Source organism: Fistularia commersonii, chromosome 31 (genome assembly GCF_037954325.1).
Source record: "Fistularia commersonii isolate RoL2024-O1a breed Wild chromosome 31, RoL_Fcom_v1.0, whole genome shotgun sequence".
Taxonomy (NCBI): Eukaryota; Metazoa; Chordata; class Actinopteri; order Syngnathiformes; family Fistulariidae; genus Fistularia; species Fistularia commersonii.
The window spans coordinates 6763255-6784959 of record NC_141314.1 but is presented as its reverse complement, the minus strand read 5'-3'; the positions used below and the strand labels follow the sequence as shown (position 1 = coordinate 6784959).

Here is a 21705-nt window from a genome sequence, read left to right as displayed (position 1 = left end):
TGACACCAATGGATATTTATGTAAACAAGGATCTTCTCTGTTTTCCTTCTCCGGTTGTGTGGGCTTCCGTCCTGACACCCTGGTACGATGTACGTTTTAGCCGTCTTGGTTCGTCGTCATCGACGTGTCGGCGCAAAATCTGTCCCGAAAAAGCAGAGGATATACAAACTGCGTTCAAAAGAGGGAACGCGTCCAAGATCGTCTTCCACCCACTGGAGACAGGCGTTCGCCCAACGAACCCCTCTGAGATCATCGAAATGGGAAGCTTCCCCTGCTTTTGGTGCCCTCTAGTGGCCGTGGGTGATACGGCTTGGAGGATCATCAGCGCAACACGTGTGTCTTTGCTCCACCTCCAAATCCTCGCTCCCGTGAAATTTATCTCTATTTTTCGGATTTCCAAAGTGTTGCAGGACCTTCAGGAGCTGCCTCTCCCACCAGCAAGATGCTGGCACCGGGTGTGTGTGAGTTTATTTCCCAGCCCCTTGCACACAAGCTCAGCGGTTAATTTTAGCTCTGGTTGGAAGAAAGAAAAAAAAAAAAAAAAAGGTGTTATTGTGAAAAAGATGGCAGACTCGGTACAACCTGGCTTTGGTTTCCGTGGTAACCTGAGGGGGCGGGGGTGGGATTTTGCAGCGCGGAAGAACTCCAGCCGCATAAATCACATTACCGGGGTCACTAAAGTGACCCTTATTTTTGTCCTGTGAATCACGGCTGGAATTATGTAAGCTACAGGAGCATGACACGCACGTGGCCTCGCTTGCGTCACCTGATGTGATGTCATCACGCAGCCGACGGCGTGAACTCCACCTGAACCCGTTCGCCTCCGTCCGGCGAGCCGAAGGACACGTCCGAATTGTCCGCCAGGCCTGGACGTTCCCGGTGAGGAGCCTCCATCCTGGATGGATGTCTGTCTCCGGATCAGGGGTGTCAAACTCATTTTCACCGAGGGCCACATCAGCATCATGGTTGCCCTCAAAGGGCCACATGTAACGGTAAATATGTGACCAAATGTAATGTAAAATAAATGGAACTACTGTATTTTCACGACTATAAGGCGCACATAAAAGTCTTAGATTTTTTTCAAATGTGCGGCGCGCCCTATAATGCAATGCGCCCTGTGTCCGTAATAGAGAACACCATGAGAAAGTTATAGGGGGAAGTGTGGGCGTTGATTGTATATAAAAGAACGGGTATGTGCGTTATGCAGAACATTGTTGTTTTAACAACCCTGAAAACATCGCTGACAAACACATCCAGCCCGGCCACATCACTAACATGGACGAGGTGCCGCTCACTTTCGACATCCCGGTGAGTCACACTGTGGGGAAGAAGAGGACCAGCACGCTAGCGGTACGCACAACAGGGTACGAAAAGTCTTCTTGGAGACCATAGTTTCACTAAGAGTGTAAGGCAGCGCTGTGCGAGTTACGCCACAATTTGCGAATGGATTGCAGATGCTCGGGCTAACGTGTCTGCTGGCACTGTTGTTCGAGCTTTCGCAAAAACCGGCATCATTTCCGAGGAGCCGCGCGGCGCGGAAAGCAACTCCGACAGTGAAGAAAGTGAACCTGGCATGCTTGATGGAGATTTAGCGCAGCTGTTCAAATCAGAAACAGAGGATGAGGGACTTCCATGGGTTTGATTGATGACGATTACCGGTAAAAAAATGTGAATACCAAACTTAGTTTTGCTCCCGGTCTATTTTTAAATAAGCACACTTGTATGCTTGTGTGTGTTGTTGTAAGGCGGACGTAGTAGAGGACACTATGAGAACGTTAAAGGGGCAAGTGTGGGCGTGGATTGTATATAAAACCCGCGCCCTATAATCAGGTGCGCCTTATGTGTGTGTTAAATACAGTAATGGAACGCATAACTGAGACTGCGCCTTTTAGTGCGTTGCGCCCTCTGGTCATGAAAATACGGTACTCCTTAATTTTAAATAACTGATTTTCTTTTTGTTGAAAACCTTTTTGTCTCATTTAAAAGGGCAGAATAACAGAAAGAGCTCAGGCGATTTCTTCAGCCACACTAAAGCTAGCTTTCACTGCCGCAGTGTTTTTGGATGAACGCATTCTGCTGTCATTCTAGTTTGGCTTTTAATTTTTGGACAGTTTGTTGTTTTTCTGGAAGGCTAATTTCGGCATACTTAGCTCCGTGTTTGGTGTCAAAACACCAACGCAGATCGTTCTCTTTGACAACCGACAGCCTCATAACACAAAAGACATGCCGTTTCTTCTCCTTGAAGCACAAACACGTATTCGCCTTCCCATCTTTCTTGAATCAGCCTTCCATCTGCATCAACTTTTCTCCTCCTAGACATTTAGGGATCATTTGTATTTCTCAATTCCACTTGTTGAAAATCACATCAATGTAGATACAGTGCAATCTAATGGCGGGATGCTGTAGCATGATCTGGATGAATCGTGGGAAATGTAGTTTATGGTCAATGCATGCTTTTGACTTCTGTTTTTTAAGACAGTCAGACCATTTTAGACGTTCTTGCGGGCCACATTTGTCCTGTGGGCCTTGAGTTTGACACACGTGCTCTAGATGGTGCCTGAATGAGAGGGTGATTGGTGCTTCTACTCGCACAAACGGCTCTATCTATCAATCCATCCATCTATCTAGCTTGCTAGCTAGCTGGATAGCTATCTGTCCATTGGTACATCTATCTAACTATCTGTCATTCTATGTGCACGTGTGTGTATGAGTGAGAACACACACAGAAGAGTAAATAGACAAGATAGTAACTTTAATCTGATATGTAATCAGGTTACTCCTGAGCAGGGTAATTTGTTACTCTGTAATTCGCCTTATGAATCACCGAATAGGGTAATTGCGGTCCTCCACCATCCAGGTGGATCTCAACTCCTGCAGTCACCTTGGTCACCTCAGCTGGAAGCTCCTGTTCTGGAACCCACCAGTGGTACGTTGCCTATTTCCTCCTGGTTCTTAATCCCATGTGAATATCACCAACATGAGGATCTTCGCCTCATCCCATATTCCCACATTGTACCTGGTGTCCATGATGCTTCATCTGCATGCAGGAGGTTTCTGACGGTGTGTGTGTGTGTGTGTCGTGCTTCCTCTTTTTCGGGCACAAGATGTATGTGCGCGTGTCAGACTTGTGAGGAGACGTCTGCTGGAAGCCGGGCGGACACATGGAGGTTCCCACCCTCCTTCCCACTGCAGCGTCCACGCCCTGAAGACCCCCGAGCTGGAGGCAACCTCCACCACACACACTTGGAAGAACCACATCCCACCGTCCAGGTCCTCCTCGTCAAGAAGACGTTGGACCTCCATCGTGCGTGGCTCTGTGAGGTGACCTATCACTTTAAGAGTCTCAGCGCCCTTCCACGGGCTCCTCATCTTCTCTCCTTTCCCTCTCTCACAACATCTATCTTCTGCCATGCATGGCTTGTTGCCGAGGTAACAAGGCCGGAGAACAGTTTAGCATTTCCAGCTTCAACTCATGCTGACACACAGCTGACAGCAGAGCGCTGTCTCCACCCCCCCAAAAAAATGTCACAGAAGTCTCCAACCATGGCAAAGTGAGCGGTGGCTGGAGCTTGTGTGTGTGTGTGTGTGTGTGTGTGTGTGTGTGTGTGTGTGTGTGTGTGTGTGTGTGATGACAAACAGACTGTAGGGGATGGAAATGCTCCACTTTGTACATTCAAATATCTGTGGAAGGATTTTACCGTCTCTGACCAGCAGAGGACACTGTGTGTGTGTGTGTGTGTGTGTGTGTGTGTGTGTGTGTGTGTGTGTGTGTGTGTGTGTGTGTGTGTGTCATATCAAATGAACATATGCAAACACATGCAAATACGTGCACGGATGTCAGCCATGCTTCCGAGCACGACACCCCCCCCACCCCATGTCTCACATTGTGGTTGTTGTTGAATTCCAGAGATGTTCTTCATCACCCCCCATCATCATCACCCCTGACAGGAAGGGGTCGCCCTGTGTGTGTTGTGTGTGTGTGTGTGTGTGTGTGTGTGTGTGTGTGTGTGTGTGTGTGTGTGTGTGTGTGTGTGTAGCTTCCCTACACTGTTTAGAGGTAATCCATCTATCAACAAAAGCAAATAGACGTTCATTCATTTATTCATTCATTCATTATCCTATCCTGCACTCCGCAGGGGTGGGGGGGGGGCTATCCCCACTGTAATTGGTCGAGAGGTTGACCTTTGACCTGTGGTACACCTTTTCCAGGGGTCACCTTCACCGAGGTGACCATAAGTCCCCTGTCACCGCTGTGAATTATAGGAGTGAGGCTAGAGGGAGAACCCTTTTGTCCAGAGATGTGTGTGTGTGTGTGTGTGTGTGTGTGTGTGTGTGTGTGTGTGTGTGTGTGTGTGTTACATCCACCACACCTCCCCTTCATATACACATCATTTCCTGTGAATCATTTCAATATGATATGTGAGTGTTTGGATGTTTGAATAGCATGAATGAGTGAATGGTTGCATGTCTCTATATGAGGCCCTGTGATTGGTCCAGGGCGAACCCCTCCTCTCGTCCAATCACGGCTGGTGTCACTCACCTGTGGCCGATCGCCAATCAGGACCCCGCCCTGAGGTTCCTCCAGGCACCAGATCGTCCCCTCACCTGCCGCCGGCGCTCCGGCAGGTCTCGTGCACACATTTGGATACTTCTGCAGACATCTTCTGCCCGTGCCTCGCGAAGAACTTCGATGGAGAACCTCGGCCGGAGTGGAGCATTAGCACCCTGCCGAGAAGGCGAGTTCTAGTGTGGAGAATCAACTCCAGGGAGGCTTCAATCAAATACATGGTGAGGAGCTCAAATAGAATCAGGGAAAACACCGCGCCTTAAAATAAACCTCAAAAATAGAAGCGACATGAAGATACCTTCATGTACGTGAAGATCAGCGTGTTATATTTGTGCGTGATGCATCGATTCACAAGCGATCACAACACCAGGCCATCGGCGTGTCCGTCCCAGCGCTGCAAAATCACCTGCCGCTCTGCATCTCTGCAGAGTATTTGTAGGGATGCCCCACAGTGTGTGTGTGTGTGTGTGTGTGTCAACAAAGGAGGTGTGTGCGTTCGTGCACGACAGCGTGGCTGTTTGTGGGGCTGGAGGTTCCCCACGTTTTTTTTTTCCCCCGCAGATGTTTTGAATTTTTAGACGTGAATAGTTGTATGTCTCCATCCGCGTCCCTGTGATGGTCCAGGATGAACTTTGGGATGGATCTCCTCCTCCACAACCCGGCTGCTGCAGGATCATGCGATGAGATAATGAAATATACTTTAATAATCCCATGATTGGGATTTTTTTTTTTTTTAGCCACAGCAGCAAGGCATTCAAATAAAAAGGCATAAAAATAAAGAGTAAACATAAGACCTTTTGCAGGTAGGAGTCTAAAATGTCCTCGCGGGTGGAGCATCACTGATGCAGAAGCAGCTTAGGAATGTTCTTGTTCTTCTTTTTCGAGCTGCTCCCCTCAGGGGGTCACGGCCAATCATCTGCCTCCATCAAACCCTGGTGATAAATCACTGGCTTCCCCTTTGTTTGTAAGCCTGGTGTGTGTGTGTGTGTGTGTGTGTGTGTGTGTTGATTGGTCACAATCTGCAACCGAAACACTGTTTCGACCGAGTTGATCAAAAGAATATGAGATCAGTGCAGCAAAATATTGTGTTTTTTTTTCCCGATATCTTTGATAAAACATGCAAATTAACCGTTCACCCTCTCCTCCACACGTCTGGACGACGTCAGGTCTCCAGTGAAGCTTCTGCACGTGTTTGGAGAACCCGACCGCGGACCTTCTGGCCTTCTCACAAGTTCTCCGCCCTTACGATGTAGTTAGACGTGACGTCAGCAGAGATCCCCGCCCGTCCTCCTGCAAAGGCCCGGTGAGGAGCGAGGAGCTGGAAGAACATCTCCCAGGTCTTCCAGGGGAAAGCGGCAGCAGCAGCAGGAGCCGAGCCGGGGCTGCGCCGCTTTTAAGTCTGGCATGCAAAGTGTCCAGAGGTGGAAGCTCACCCAGAAGGTCTGCGTGGATGCAGAAGATCAAGCTACGTCTAGTGGGATCCTGTGAGATAAGGAGGCCCGGGGGCTCGGCAGGAGATACCGGCTCAGGAAAATGGATGCCCTTCTGTAATTAGTCGGGAATGTTCTGGATCACGGGCTGGTGGTCCGGATGAGAGGATGAACGTATGAGAGCTCCACCGGGAGTGGAGGCAGATGTTCTGTTGGTGAACGTCCACCCAGACGTTCAGCAACTGGTACGGCTCCTTTTGAAGACACGTCCTTTTTCCATCGTTCCACAGAGCTGCTTTGTTTTTGCATAATCAATACTTTGCTCCTAATTGATCGGAGGAGGAGGAGAAGCTGCAGGAGGAGATGTAGCTGCAGAGGCAGGAGGCGACAGGAGAAGCTTCAGGAGGGTCTGTAGCAGGGGGAGCTGGAGGAGGAAATGAAGGAGGAGGAGATGCTGGAGAAGCTTCAGGAGAAGGTCAAGGAGAAGAAGCTGCTGGAGGAGGAGCTGAAGAAAGAGATGCTGAAGGAGGAGAAGCTTCAGGAGGTGAAATGGGAGGAGGAGGAGCTGTAGGAGAAGCTTCAGGAGAAACCTTAGGAGTCTCTGGGAGAAGCAGCAGGAGGAGAAGGCTGCAGGAGGAGCTGTTGGAGGATGCTGGAGGAGTAGCTGTAGCTATAGAAGGAGGAGGCTACAGGAGAAGCTTCAGGAGGATCGGTGGCAAGGGGAGCTGGAAGAGGAGCTGAAGGAGGAGGAGATGCTGGAGGAGATGGAGAGGGAGCTGCAGGAGAAGCTGAAGGAGGAGGAGCTGGAGAAGGGGACGGTGAAGGAGGAGGAGCTGGAGGATGAGGTGCTGAACGAGGAGAAGCTTCAGGAGGTGAAGTGAGAGGAGGAGGAGCTGCAGGAGAAACCTGAGGAGTCTGTGGGAGAAGCAGTTGGAGGAGCTGTAGCTGCAGAGGGAGGAAGCTACAGGAGAAGCTTCAGGAGGATCTATAGCAGGGGAAGCTGGAAGAGGAGATGGAAGGAGGAGGAGATGGAGAAGAAGCTGCAGGAGACGCTTCAGGAGAAGCTGAAGGAGGAGAAGCTGCAGGAGGTGAAGTGAGAGGAGGAGGAGCTGCAGGGGAAACCCTAGGAGTCGGTGGGAGAAGCTGCAGGAGGAGCTGTAGGAGGATGCTGGAGGAGTAGCTGGAGCTGCAGAGGGAGGAGGCTACAGGAGAAGCTTCAGGAGGATCTATAGCAGAGGGAGCTGGAGGAGGAGCTGCAGGAGGAGGAGATGCTGGAGGAGATGGAGATGGAGCTGCAGGAGGAGTTGGAGGAGGAGCAGCAGGAGAAGACCCGCTTGATACCAAACTACCTCTAGGACCCAGTGCTTCTCCTCCTGAAGCCTTTGTAGTTTTTTTGTGTGGAGACTGAGGAGGTGGGGGTTGGGGTGAGGAGGGGTGAGATGTGCTCCTCGCTTATCACGATTCGCATCGAGCTGCTGCCGGAGGAGGACGAGGAGGAGGAGGAGGAGGAGGAGGAAGAAGAAGAAGAAGGGGAGGAGGAGGAAGAGGAGGACGCCGAGCAGGGAGGCGTGAAGGCAGCAGCGGCAGCAGCAGCACCGTCTCCGCTCCTGATCTTCATCCTCTGGTTCCACCGCTTCATCTGAGGGAGGTGCCGGTTCTTCCCCCGCAGACCGGGATCGGGGTCCGCAGCTTTTGTTCCCATGACAGCCGCGCGTCCCCGCACAGCGGCGCCAGGCGCGCACAACTTTCCCCGCGGCCCGGCGGGCTCTCTGTGCACCTGAGGTGAGGCCACTCCATTCCATCACCTGACATTTTTTACGCACGGAATTGTGGCCCCCGCGCACTGACGGGGAGCCTCGATTCACGCGTGGAGGCTGTCCGTGAATACTAATCCAGGAGGAGGAGGAGGAGGAGGAGGAGGGGGAGGAGGGGATCCCCGACCCCACCGACACCCCCCCGGAACCGGCGAGTGAGTGAACCGGAGCCACCGTTCTTTGCAGCGGCGGCTCCTGCGGCGTGCAGCCGGTGGAGCAGCCATGTGGAGCGGGGGGAGCGCACCTCTGGTCCTCGCCTGCCTGGTGCTCGCCTGGAAGACCAGGTGAGCCCCATCCACCCCACCACCACCTCCCGGACCCCAGCTTTATTTTTCTGTGTGTGATCGCCCACTCGGGTCTCCAGGGACCCCGGGTGTTACCCGACCCCCACGGCATGCTGGTGGGTGGGTGGGTGGGTTCAGAACCCGCATGCAACCCGCAATCTGCATGCATCAATCATATAAACCCCTGAGACGGCCATCCGTTTTCTCGTGGTAACGAGTTATTTAACCCCGTGATGTCGAGATAAAGGTTCCCTCAACATTGTGGATGTAAAGTTTAGAGAAGTTAAAACAAAAATCGGAATAAAAGGGGGGTGGGGGGTATCTCGTTACCACGAGGAAACGAGGCGTGGGCAGGCTTCGGAGCAAAGCTTGCAACGGGTGGAGGAAAGCGTCCATCCCAGAATACACCCAGCGCTTGGATTCCTGGCAACACCGGGATGGAAACCATGGCGGGATTCCAACTTGAGGCCCTTAGCCAATCAGGAACAGGCAGCATATGTGCACTTCCTGTTTGTGGGTTACTTCCTGTACTCTGCGTTCCCCATGACCAGCTCGGCAGTCATCGCCTGAAACTAGTTTTCAAGAGATTTTAACACGAGCTTCAAATATCTGCTTTTTATTTTGCTGGGGGGATTATTCTGGGATGGCTTTCAACTTTTAGCGGTTGAACCCATGATGGCAAAAAGTCTGCTATGAATTTTGTGCCATTTTGTGTCAATGCATCGATGCATATTTGGTAATTGATATGATTCGTGGCGTGCAAGTTGGCGCTCGGCGACAACGGCGAGGAAACGGCGCCGTTTACCAAGGAGGAACCTCGGGCAGATCCCAGCTGGACGGGGGCGGTCTTCTGCCTCGACCGGTTGGGGTTGCGAGGCAGAGATGGAGGGGTTGCGAGTCATATCGCTGCTAATACCTTTAGCGTTGACAGCGAAATGGTAATAACAGACACAATCCAAAAGTAGCTTAAATATTCAGAGGAAACAACAATGGTAGCCCCCTGGGGAGATGCTTCAGTAGATTAGGCCACGCCCCCTACAGAGCCGCCCAATCAGAGAGCCCGGGGCCTGGAAGAGAGGGTACAAGGTTGCTTTCAAGCACTTGTGAGGAGACGTGATTGCAGAGAGAGGTGCATCATGGGATGTCCCTCAGCAGTCAGCCTATGGTAGCATGGCTAGAGGCTAGGCTAATGCTAACTACAGGGTTTCTCAAAAAGATAGTTTATATAATCTGGTGCTCGCGCGGCGTCAATTCGAGGAACGCTACAGAGAACAGGGCATGTCCAGAAAGTATCGGATATCGCCATTTTGGGCGGTGATTTAAGTGTAGAACCCTCAAATGAATTATTTTATTTATGATGAACCTGCTCTTCTGCGTACATTTGCATATCCGCTTGTGTCTTGGCTCTGGTAGCAGTTGGCTCAGGAATGTTCTGCTTTGAACTGGGTCATCTGCGTGGATGTGGCGTGGCGTTCGCGCGAGCGTAGGCAGGTATCGCTTCCCCGCCAGACGATGGCGACCTCCTCTCCTAGATAAGGGAGGTAAATACGGTTTCCGTGGTTCTCGTGTGTCCGTTCACCAGGTCGGTGGAAGCCGATTCCACGTCGGACGCCTTCAAAACCAACATCACGCTGTTCACGCGGATCCTGGACCGACTGCTGGACGGATACGACAACCGCCTGCGGCCCGGCCTCGGAGGTAAGACGCCACCGGCCAATGGTTCTGCGGTGGGACGGGATGGTGGGGTTTGGCTGCGCGGGGATCTGGTGATGGACCCCAATCCTGGAAGACCTTACACTACATTACTGATATAAAGCTCATGGTTTGTGAAGATTCATTGCTCATTTGTAGTGGATTTCTCTAAGTTCCTTGCAAATTTTTGGTGCAAGAGGGTCCCTTGCTGGATTCCCACAGGGTTCCTCTCTGTGTGGACTCTCCATGTTCTCCCGGTGTCTGCGTCAGGGTCGTCTTGGTTCCTTCCACGGTCCAAACACATGCAGGAGGTTCAGTGGAGACCTTACATGGTCCAGACGTGTGGATGGAGCCAACGGTTATACACAGATCTGAAACACCGGAGAACCCTTTCATTCTCGTCCTTTGGAACGTAATGTGAATGTATGAGCTTGTATTTCAGAGTTTCAGAATTTCAGAGTTTCTAATCATATTCACATTAGATCAGGGGTTGGCAAACTTTTTGGCTCAGGGGCCGCATTGATTTTAAAAATTTGACAGACGGGCCGGGTCACCACAAATTACGATGCATATAAATAAAAAAAAAAAACGCATTTGTTAACAGTGCATAACAGACTCGTGTGATTCTATGAGCACCCACCCAAAAGTCTGATATAGACCCCAAGATTAGCAAGAAGATGCTGACGGTTGTTCAAAAGATAAAACCAACAATAACAGATAACAGTTGCCAGGAGGTTCGTTAAGGGTTGAGCGAGGTTCGTTGAGGGTTAATATATCTGTAAATACCATCAAAATGATCACGCCTCTTCTTCGCGGACATTCACATTTCAGCGCACAAATCGTTTTTTCCCTTGTAGCTTCACGTCCAGCTCATTCATGTGTTGTCGAGTAGCTCCTAAAATGAAATAATATCCCGTTTGAGCTCCAACGTTCATCGATCCAATCATTCACATCAAGTATGAATTCTGTACCAATCTTTAAAGGGCCGGATTAAAAAGACCAACGGGCCGGATGTGGCCCGCGGGCCGTAGTTTGCCCGCCCCTGCATTAGATAAAAAGGTGTTTCGTTTACCCCCCATGCCTGCACCTCATAAAGACCTGGGATTTTTCTGTTTCTTCATTAAAGATTGGATTTTAATCTCACGACCGCTCCGACGTAGATCCTCGGAGACGTTAAGTGAATCCCCGCGGTAGCCGAAAGGTGGCGTTTAAAAAGCGAGATCCTTCAACTCCGTGTCGGCCTTCAATATTTCTCACCTCCCAATCCGCAGCGGAGGCCACATATATTCCAACGTGATGAAGAAGTACGACTCCTCCGGCGGGCCGAGGCGCGCCTCACACCTCCCCCATCACTCTCTGCGTTTTGGCATCTCATATCCAGCCGGTACCCCCTCGCCCCCGAAAAAGCCGAGCGCTCTCCCGCGGGACCCGCCGCCATTTGAAATTCAAATTCCCGGGGCCATCAGCCCCGGCCCCGGGAGCCGCCATATGGGGAGGCGGACCTCCTCCGGCTGGGCCGCGCTCAACGCTCCGGCGCCTTATTAGATGTTTCCTCCAAGACAATGTGTGTTTTTCAGCGCAGATACGGGGCGAAGCTCGCACAGACACAGTTTTCCATCATGGCGTGGGGTGACATACAGTTTTAATCAGATTCAGCCATCCCGGGAGCCCGAAGGCCCCCGACATAGAGCGGGGAGAGGAAAAATTACATTTGATGGAATTTTCCATGTCGCAAACACGCTAGATGGGTAGCACATAAATGCACCACCGGACTCCCGTTCAAAGCACATCCATAATTGGTAGTGAGGAGCGGCGACGTGGCGTGGAGGGCGTTCCAGAAAACATACATGCCTTATCATAGTGCTGCTCCGCATCAATCATTTATCCGGTGATCAATCATTTATTGGCGGCGTCCTCGGATACGCAGGGAAGACGTTTATCCTCTTCTAATAAGAACAAAACCCTCCAAGTCTCTTGTTCACCGCCGACTGGAAGCACCAGTGGTTTCCTTCGTCGACAAAGCATTCATTCATCTTTCAATACAAGACAAGATGTTGCTGGAGTGTAAATAGCCAAAGTTATTTGTGCGGTGATTTAAATGTAGAACCTCAAATGGATTATTTTTTTTATGATTATCATTTATTTAATTTGATTTAATTCTTATTGTTATTCTTATTGTAATTCTTCTTGTTACTATTCTAATCTTATTTAATTTTTATGCGCGGGCCAACTAGGAATCATGTAAATTGAACAAAATGAAAAGTGAAATATTTAATTTTTTTTGCATTTTATCTTAACTTTAAAATTATTATCATATACATAATTTTGTATATAATCATCCAAACAAAATTAAACAAAAAGAAAAAAAATAAGAAGCTTCTAAATTCAATATTGATTGAAAAGACTTTATTCAAATATTCAAAGATTCTCACAGTGAGAATGATAGTCTGATCCTCGCTGCAGATCCGCTGACCTCGATGTTTTTATTCATATGTCACTCGCTGATCGGTGTTGTTGTCTTCCCATTAACGGCCGGGGATCGCTCGGTAAAGAACTCCCACGTGGGTTTAGAGATGGATAACAAGGTCCAGGTTGGGACTTTAGTGGGACTGGATGACCGTCCACACGCTGGAGGCATGCAGTCGACCTTCTGTGTGTGTGTTGTCACAGCGATGAAAGATCTGAGCTTGCACTTTCATTTTCACTCGATTGGTTGTTATCGGTCCCGATGTGGCGGCGCGCTGGAGCAGCAGTCGACACCTCCTGACAGCCAGAAGGTCCCTGGTTGGATTCCCACAGGAGGCCTTTCTGTGTGGAGTCTCCATGTTCCCCCCGAGTCTCCAGGGGTTCTCAAGGGTTCTCCGGGTTCCTCCAAGAGGGTCACCGGAGACCCTGAATTGTCCGGATGTCTGAATGACAGGGTGAATAATAGGTGTGATTTGGAAATGTCTGGGCTAATGTTCACGTCTCTCTGAGATTTGTGAAGGACGGGGTGAATGGTTGTATGTCTCTGTGACTGGAGAATGAGAGTTTGAATGGCTGAATGTCCCTGTGACATGAATGAATGGGTGAATGCTTGTTTGTCTATTTGATATGTGAATGAGTGAAAGGTTGTATGTCTCTATACAACAAATGAATGAATGAGTGGTTTTACATCTGCATGTGACGAATGAGAGAAGGGTTGTATTTCTTGAAAAACAAATGAATGAATGAGTGAAGAGTTGTATGTCTCTATATAGCAAATGAATGAATGAACGGTTGTACGTCTGCATATGATGTATAAATGAGTGAATGGTTCTACAGTATGTCTCTTAAAACGAATGAATGAGTGGTTGTACATCTGCATAGGACAAATGAATGGGTGAATGGTTGTATTTCTCAAAAACAAATGAATATATGAGTGAATGGTTATATGTCTCTAAAAACAAATAAATGAGTGAATGGTTGTATTTCTCTGAAACTGAATGAATGAATGAATGAATGAATGAATTAAAGGTTGCATGTCCCTATAACGAATGAATGAACAGTCCTGCATCTGCATATGATGAATGAATGAGTGAATGGTTCTATGTCTAAAAACAAACTAATGAGCGAATGGTTGTGTTCCTCTAAAAATGAATGAATAAATGAATGAATGAAAGGTTGTATGTCTCTATATATAACAAATGAGTAAATGAGTGGTTGTACCTCTGTATATGAAAAATGAATGAAGTAGTGAATGTTTTATGACTATATGACAAATGAATGAGTGAATGCGGAAATAGGCTCCTGCAGTAGATACTGAATGAATGAATGAATTAATCAATTAATGAGTTCCAATGCCGAGCCGAGGTTCATCCAGCCTTCTTACTGGATGATGGTCAACCTCTGTGAGGAAAATGCTGCGCCTACAAGGACTGAACCTCCATAGACCCGCACATGGACGGAGAACACCAGAGCTTCTGAGTCCTGAAGCAAGCAGCAGCTGGAAGTTGTTCTGGGGAGGAAGGGAGATGGACGGGGTGAGGGGTTGGAGACGGTGGATCGGCTGTTTGAGGAAGTCATTTCTGGTGAGGCCCAAACCAACCCTCCGGCTGCTTGCTGAACTTGTCCTTCAACACAAGTCCTTCTTCCAGGAAACTGCTGCAAAGCTCCGCACCTTTAATTCCAATGAAGCCTGACCTCAACCATCACCAAAGCTCTCAGAAGGGAATGATCCCTCAAGCTCACGACACCTTCTCCTAGCTGGCTCCGGACAATGCTTCAGACGAGGAACGAGCTCAGGAGGATCAAAACGAAGAAGGCCGCCTCTCCTGCTGGCGTTAGGAGGAACAGAGCTGTGGAGAACATCCCGTCTGACGTTCCTCCCGATTGGAGATCATCCTCTTGGTGGGAGCGATCTTCTGTGATTCTAGGACGCTTCTCCCGGAGGACGAGCTGGTCTGCGCCGGTGGAGAACACCACTCTGAGCTTCTGCCGTGCGGAACGCGGCCCTGGCTCTGGTCCTGCCCACCCTCTGCCGCAGACACTCTCCCACCGCACGCCCACAAGCCACCTGCCGCAGCTTCTCCCGGGACTCGCCGATTGTGAGCTCCACCACGGGCGGAGACTACAGGAAGTGCAGAGGACCGATCCAGGACCGGCGCCAATGGAACCGCCTCCAGATGGATGTGGGGGAGAACCAAAGGATGCCAGGAGATATCTGCTGGTGGAGCAGTGTCGCTGTCATATATAGAGATATATATTTCCCTCTGTGTGTATATATTTAGATATACACTGCTCAAAAAAATTAAGGGAACACTAAAACAACACATCCTAGATCTTAATGAATGAAATATTCTTATTAAATATTTCGTTCTTTACATTGTTGAGTGTAAAGAATGTAAAATCAGAAAAATTATCAATGGAAATCAAATCTATGAACCCATGGAGGTCTGGATTTGGAGTCAGACTCCAAATTAAAGTGGAAAAACACACGACAGGCTGATCCAACGTTGACGTAACGTCCTTAAAACAAGTCAAAATGAATCAGTGTTGCTTCCTAAGAGGACAGTTTGATTTCACACAAGTGTGAGTGACTTGGAGTTACATTGTGTTGTTTGAGTGTTCCCTTTTATTTTTTTGAGCAGTATATCTTGCTTGTGTAACTTATTCATTTGTTTCATCATCACTGGAGATTCTGCTGAGAGGGTGATTGGTTGATAAATGCAGACGGACATTGATCACCTCGATGCAGCGACAGCTTCTTTTGTGCATTTAGATTCCCTTAAACACTATAATATATATGTATGTGTGTGTGTGTGTGTGTGTGTGTGTGGGGTCAAGTGTAATCCATGGTTAATCTGATTCGCTTATCTTGATGTTGTTTTGTTGTAGTTTCGTAAGTGTTAGCATGTAGGCTTATAGCGCTAATTGATAGGGATACAAGAAGGTCCCTGGTTGGATTCTCCAAGTTCTCCCTGTGGGGTGGAGAAGTGAGAGTTCCTTCCGGGTTCTTCCACACTTGCAGGGGGTTCACTGGAGACCCTGCATGGTCCAGACGTCTGGATGAGAGAGTAATTGGTTTGCATGCGTCTATATGTGGCTATATGTGATTGACGGGTTTGGGGTGAATCCCACCTCTCAGCCAATCACGGCTGGGTTTACTCCAGCAACTCCCAAGTACAGGAAAGGCGTTGTAAATGATGAATGAATGAATGTTCCTGCAGGGTTCATCTAGTGTGTCTGAGTTGTTCGTCTGCCGGTTGATTTCCGCTTGAAGACCTTCTGCCTGTTTAATGTCACTGCGTTCATCACACACATTTAATGGGCAGAAGGTTCCTACAAACCCCGGACAAACCGGCTGTCCAGGACGTCAGACGTCTGACAGCTGAAGAGTAAAGTTCTTTTCCCTGGTGCTGGGCCGGGATGTGCACCGTCACCAGAAATCCAAACCCACAGCCTCGTGGCTGCGAACGGACCTGCTGAGTTAGCGAGCAATAGTTGTGATTCCATTAGCAGCAGATTCCCCGATGCAGTGTCTTCTTCTTGGGGTTTTCACCTCCCAGCGTGTGTGTGGCGGCTCTCCGACGCTTTCCCGTCTTTCCTACCACGGTCCAAAATGATAATAATGGCAGGCAGGTTTTTCTTATCGTTCCGTAGGAACTCATGGATGCTGTGATTGGTGGGACTCACAAGCCACTAGCTATTAGCAGAGACTTCCTGTGGATCTTTCCTGGTCACTGGTCAGATGTTTGGTTGGGACAAAAGGGTCAGAATCAGTGAGAAAATGGCGCGATCTCCTTGCCTGCTTCGCCTCAGAGAGGTTTCCAGGGCTTGCAGAGGAACATCTACATTTTGGACCAGAACAAGTGTGGAGCTAACAGGGTTAGCCGTTAGGGTGCAAGATAAAAACACTTCAACCATCTGGTAGTCCATGGTTATTATTCCATGAACGCTGTGGCAGCTTCCACCTCCATGGTGTCCACGTTGTCTTCTTCTTCTTGGGCGGTTTGTCTTTGAGCGTGGAGCTGAAGGTGCACGTCGCACCGATCCTTACCTCATTGCCCGTGGGAATGCAGGACTAGAAGGTTCCCCAGGAGGAGGAGGCTACTTCCCGGAGCTGAATCTGAGCCAGACGCAACTTAGCAACTTTCTGTCCAAAAGCATTTCCTCCAGCAAACCTGGAGCAGCTACAAGAACACCTGCTTGCAAAGACCCCTGATCGTTGCACCGCCTCCACCGGTAAGCCTTTAGCTATCAGGGTGATTTATGAGCATTGATTTCCTTGTTTGTCATTCCGACGTGACCGGCGATCTCACCGCCATGGTGACCGTAGCCGCTTGCGCGCGAGCTAAAGCAGCACGAGCGTTACATCCGAAACGGGCAGCGCGATGATGATGAAGGACGCGCATTAGACCCCGGCTCCAGCTGGAAAGCGGTTGCTGAAATACAATAGAGTGGAAAGCTCTAATGAGCTCTGCTGGATCAATGCCTGCTGGAATAATCAGCGTCGGGGCGGGGGGGGGGGCTCCGTGGCACTTTATCCGAATGTTATAATTTAAGTGCTGCCGTGGTTTGATCAATACAATTAAATCTTGCTCCGGTCACAAAGCTGGCGGTTCGGTGAGCCTCCCCGCTCCGGGCCCGGGTCCAGGCCACCTTCAGATGATCCGCAAAACACACCATAATGACCGTTCTCTGTGGGAAAACCGTGTGAGGTGTTGCCTTCAAGCGCGAAAAACAACAATCATCACATGGTGATGGTATTTTGAAAAAAAAAAAACAAACAAAACAAAACAACTCATCTTTCCCCCTGAGGGCTCTCCTGGGTTTTCCTGCAGAAGGGAAGCCTCTCTGAGAATTAGCTCCACTCTTCATAAGGACCTCCTTAGAAGGTGCGGGAAACAGCTTTTCAAAGGGAATTTCCGCAAAGTAGAGAGGTGATTTTGATGGTATTTACAGGTATATATTAACCCACACTCAATTCTTTACGAACCTCCCGCAAACTGATATCAACACACCGTCATCATCCGCGTTCTTGCACAGGTTCGTCGGTCGGAACGGTATCTTCGAATCCTTTTGGATCTTCTGCTGAAGGCGCAGGCGTATGCTTGACTGGCGTTTTTTTGCTTCAGAAACATTGTCACAGACACTTGCTGCCTCTGCTTTTTTTCTGGTTGAAAATGGTTTTCTACACCGCCATGGCCCCGTCGATCAAGTTACAAAAGTGGACCGAACCGAACCGTATCGTCGTCCCAGTCTTGAGACATATTTTGCAGGGGCTTTCGCGGCGTTTGTCAAAGCTGCAAGAGACCGGTCTCTTCAAGTTTTTCCTCTTCTTGTCGCTTCTCTTTCTGCCAGACTTCATCATGGCTATTTAATCACAAAAGAAATGTTCAAACGATAGATAGAACGATAAATCGCGAGAACCAAATTAGAAAAAAAAATTCAGCCAAGTAGCGAGGACACAAAAGCAGTATAGTTTGTGTCTAATGGACACGAATGTTCAGATGCTCACAAGATCCCTCCTGAAAAATATACAATATATAGCTTGATATCTTTCTGGATATGGATAACGACATAGCGGATTAGCCGAACACATAAAATATATTGAAGTTTGAAAACTAAATGTCATCAATTTGGATATTTTACAACTCTTTTATTGCAAATGAAGCCTTCTGGTCTCCTCCGGAGAGGCCTATCGGAAAGCACGAGGTGAGCGGAGACGCCGACACTCTAAAAGATTAAGACCAGAGTTCTGGGATCGCTAAACATCTTGTCCGTCGTGTAATTCACTCCAGAGGGAACCGGACCTCCGCAGCGTGATCCATTAGCGTCTGACACGGGGCCCAAAACGTTATTTTCTAAATGAACATATATAAATTAAATTAACGATGGAGTCAATGCCTTCCTAGCGCACATTCAATTAGGCTCTCGGGCAACGGAGCGCCGCCGCTGATCACAGCTGGCAGCCCGAATACTTCAGCCCCGTGTTCATTTGGATTTTCCAAACCCTATCGGAATCGTATCTTCGTTCCCTCCCTCACGTCTGCTCAGGAGCTGCGGATGGGGAACGGAAAGAACCGGATCAGGGATGGGGTGAGGAGCTCGGCCATCCAGGAGGGGCTCAGAGTAGAGCCACTGCTCCTCCAGCATCCAGACGAGCTCGGGGTGCCTCCCGGATGCCTCCGGGGCGCGTCCCGCCGGGAGGGGAACCCGGAGAAGATCCGGGACGTGCCTGGGAACTCCTCGAGAGTTCGCCTCTGGAAGCGCTGGGATGGGGAAAGGAAGGTCAACTCTGTCTGCTTAGGAGACCCCAACCTGGATGAGAGGCAGAAGATGCCTGTTTGGATGAGGTTCTCCATCATGGTGGAGGAAAAACATCGATCCGATTTTGATGAAGATGCACTTATGTCCTCCTAAATGGACACCTCCACTTTCCCTTGATCTGCATCACTTTCCTGACCATTAATACACTGCTCAAAAAAATAAAGGGAACACTTAAAAAACACATCCTAGATCTAAATGAATGAAATATTCTTATGAAATACTTTGCTCTTTACACAGTTGAATGTGCTGACAACAAAATCACACAAAAATGATCAATGGAAATCAATTGTATCAACCCATGGAGGTCTGGATTAGGAATCACACTCAAAATTAAAGTGTAAAAACAAACTCCAGGCTGATCCAACTTTGATGTAATGTCCTTAAAACAAGTCAAAATGAATCTGTGTTGCTTCCTGAGCGGACACTATGATTTCACAGAAGTGTGATTGACTTGGAGTTACATTGTGTTATTCAAGTGTTCCCTTTATTTTTTTGAGCAGTATATATCTTGTTAGGAGGCCGAGGCCGAGGACCAACCCCTCGGAGTAACCATCTCTTTGGACTGTACCTAGCGCCGTCGTTTTCGCCGTGTACTCCAGAGCGACGAGTAAAAGTGAAAAGCTTTTTTCTTTTTTAAATTGACCGAGCATGAGCGATCCGGCTTCAGTAATTATTGAAAGAGACGGAGTGTGGAGGAAGCAAATGGACCTAAAGCGCAGCGGCGGCGGCGGCACTGATGCGGTTGCACATTATCACGTGAGCGGGGAAGCATATGAGGCCCCGCGCTCCCTATCTGTCACATCAGCGTGAACATTTAGGACAGATTTCATGCGTTTAAAATCACGACCGCCGCGTCACTGACGCTCGCTAACTTTGCCCCCCCGCTGGAGTCGCGTTCGGACGGGTTCGCGGGGGGTCAAGTGCGGGTGAAACGCTTGAAAGCGGCGGCGGCACGGCAAACATTTCAAGCTCCCGGTGAAACTCGGCTACACAACGTTCGGTAAAACCTGTGTTTTATGTGTTAGACCTGCTAGCTGCTTCGCTAGCGGCACACTGGGACGGTGGTTAGCATCTTCTACTCACGTCTTTGGTTGGATTCTCAAAGAGGTTGCTTTCTGTGTGGAGTCTCCATGTTCTCCCTTTATCTGCGAGGGGTTCCCCAGGGTTCTCTGGGTTCCTCCAAACATGCAGGAGGTTCGTGTGAATGAGAGGGTGAATGGTTGGAAGCTCCATATGTGGCCCCATGGGTGAACCCCGCCTCTCGGCTAATAGTAGCCGGGATGGGCTTTCGGGCCCTCTGTGACCCCGAGTGCAGGATGAGCGATGCAGATCACGAATGAAGTTCTCGGTTCCAAGATGTCCTGCTATCTTTTGTATCACTCCAGGCTCACCCTGTGTTGTCTTCTCTCCAGACAGAGTCACTGAAGTCAAGACAAACATCTACGTGACCAGTTTCGGACCCGTCTCAGACACAGACATGGTAAGGAAAGATTTGCACTTTTACTCTTTAGATGATACATATATATTTTTTTATCTGAATATCTGCTATGGTACGGAAAAGCATACATTAGTCATGTGTCAGTGTTGAAATGGATTTTCCATTTGGGATTATGTTGACATTTTGATGGTCCCACATCTCAGTACTGGTATGAGCCAAAAACAAACATCTGTTGACCATCTCCTGGATGATTTTAGCTAACTGCCTTGTTCTTACTTTTGGATTTCTAAGCTAATATTGGTGTTATCACCGACTGCTTCAGTGAGAAGGAAACGGGTTGTTGTTTCTTTCTCCCCCTCCTCCAGTTTGGAAACAACAACTCCATTTATTTGCATGCGCGCATGTAGAACACGGCGCCGAAGTGGGGCGACTCTTCCCCGCTCCAGCGTCACGGCTGTTCATCTGACAATTTCCAGCTTATAAATTATTGAAAGTTCTCTTGTTATTCAAGTCAGCCCTTTTGTTTATCCCGGGCTCCCCCCTGCTTATCAATCTGAGACACGCACAGACGCCAGCCCATCACACCGTCAGCACCACGTCCCCGTTCAGAAGGCTCATTTTCCAAGCAATTGATCCATTGATAGGACGGTTATCGGGCTGGAGTTCAATGCCGTGGCCTCCGACTGATATGTAAATCCGTGAGAGCGGAAAGACGAGGAACAGGTCTCCCAGACGGGATCGGAAAATGCGACAGCTAAAAAGGGGGAAAAAGAAAAACGATCTGTTCGTTTCGGCTTTGCCCGACTTTTTCCTTATGCGACCCATTTTCAGCCAGAGAAGAACGACTGGGCGGGACTAAAACTCCAGAGGTGACCAAAGATCTTAAATCTGAGAACCGCGTTAACCCGAAAAGAAAACCGTCTCATAAAAAGGAGCAGCAGCTGTAAAGTGGTTTCCGCCGCCCGACGTGATTTATCTGGCAATCCATCAGATTGCTGAGACGGCTGCTGTGAACGATTTATAGATGCCACTGATGCTAAAAGTTAGTCAGTGGCTAGTCAGCTAAATGTGCTTTTTAGTGGCGCTCCAACTTGAAATGAATCATTTTAATTTAATCTTTAACTTCCATCCCATCGTAGCGTCCACCTCTGCTCTTCAGCACAGCAGATGATTAAAAACTAGCCTGTCTGCATTTCATAGTCATAGCTGCAATTAGACGCTGCTGCTAATGCTCTTGGATGATGTTTCATCCTTCCGACCATCAGCGGCGACTTTTTTCATCGACCCATCAACATCAGTCCTGATGCACGTGGCACCCGCTGACGTGCACAGATGGCACAGCTATGGCACAGCAGTGCTGGCAACCCTTAGATCTTCTGCAGCTTCTTGTACTCCAAACCAATGGTTAGCATTATTCGGGTAGCTAAGGGTCATTCATAGAGTCGACTTCCGAGTACCACGTTCCGTTTCCGGCCATAACAAAGATGGGGATGGCAAGATAATGTGCATTCCAAGAATGAGGCAGCGCCATAGAGGGTGGCGGTCTCATGTGGACGTAGAATTCCTGTACCCGGTTATACTGACTCCATGTAGCCTTCTTCTCTGTTCCCCGAGCATACCGTGCAACACCGCCCCACTGCAACTTACAGCGATAACTCTCTGTTTGCTGCATTTGGCTAGGCGTCCGTGA

At 49.0% G+C, this 21705-nt stretch overlaps 1 protein-coding gene across 2 annotated transcripts in view; it reads left to right on the top strand.

Annotated features, from left to right (window-relative positions):
* The first annotated feature begins 7504 nt into the window (after positions 1–7504).
* Positions 7505–21705, top strand: part of gabra2b (gamma-aminobutyric acid type A receptor subunit alpha2b) — a 33851-nt gene continuing 19650 nt past the window's right edge. The window contains exons 1-4 of one of the 2 annotated variants that reach the window (XM_086139348.1): positions 7505–7779; positions 7900–8095; positions 9678–9793; positions 19990–20057. In XM_086139348.1, coding sequence (XP_085995474.1) covers positions 8034–8095; positions 9678–9793; positions 19990–20057 — 246 coding nt within the window. In that variant the 5' untranslated portion in view covers positions 7505–7779; positions 7900–8033. Of the gene's footprint in view, positions 8096–9677; positions 9794–19989; positions 20058–21705 lie in introns of both variants that reach the window. The other variant, XM_086139349.1, reaches the window with a different exon arrangement.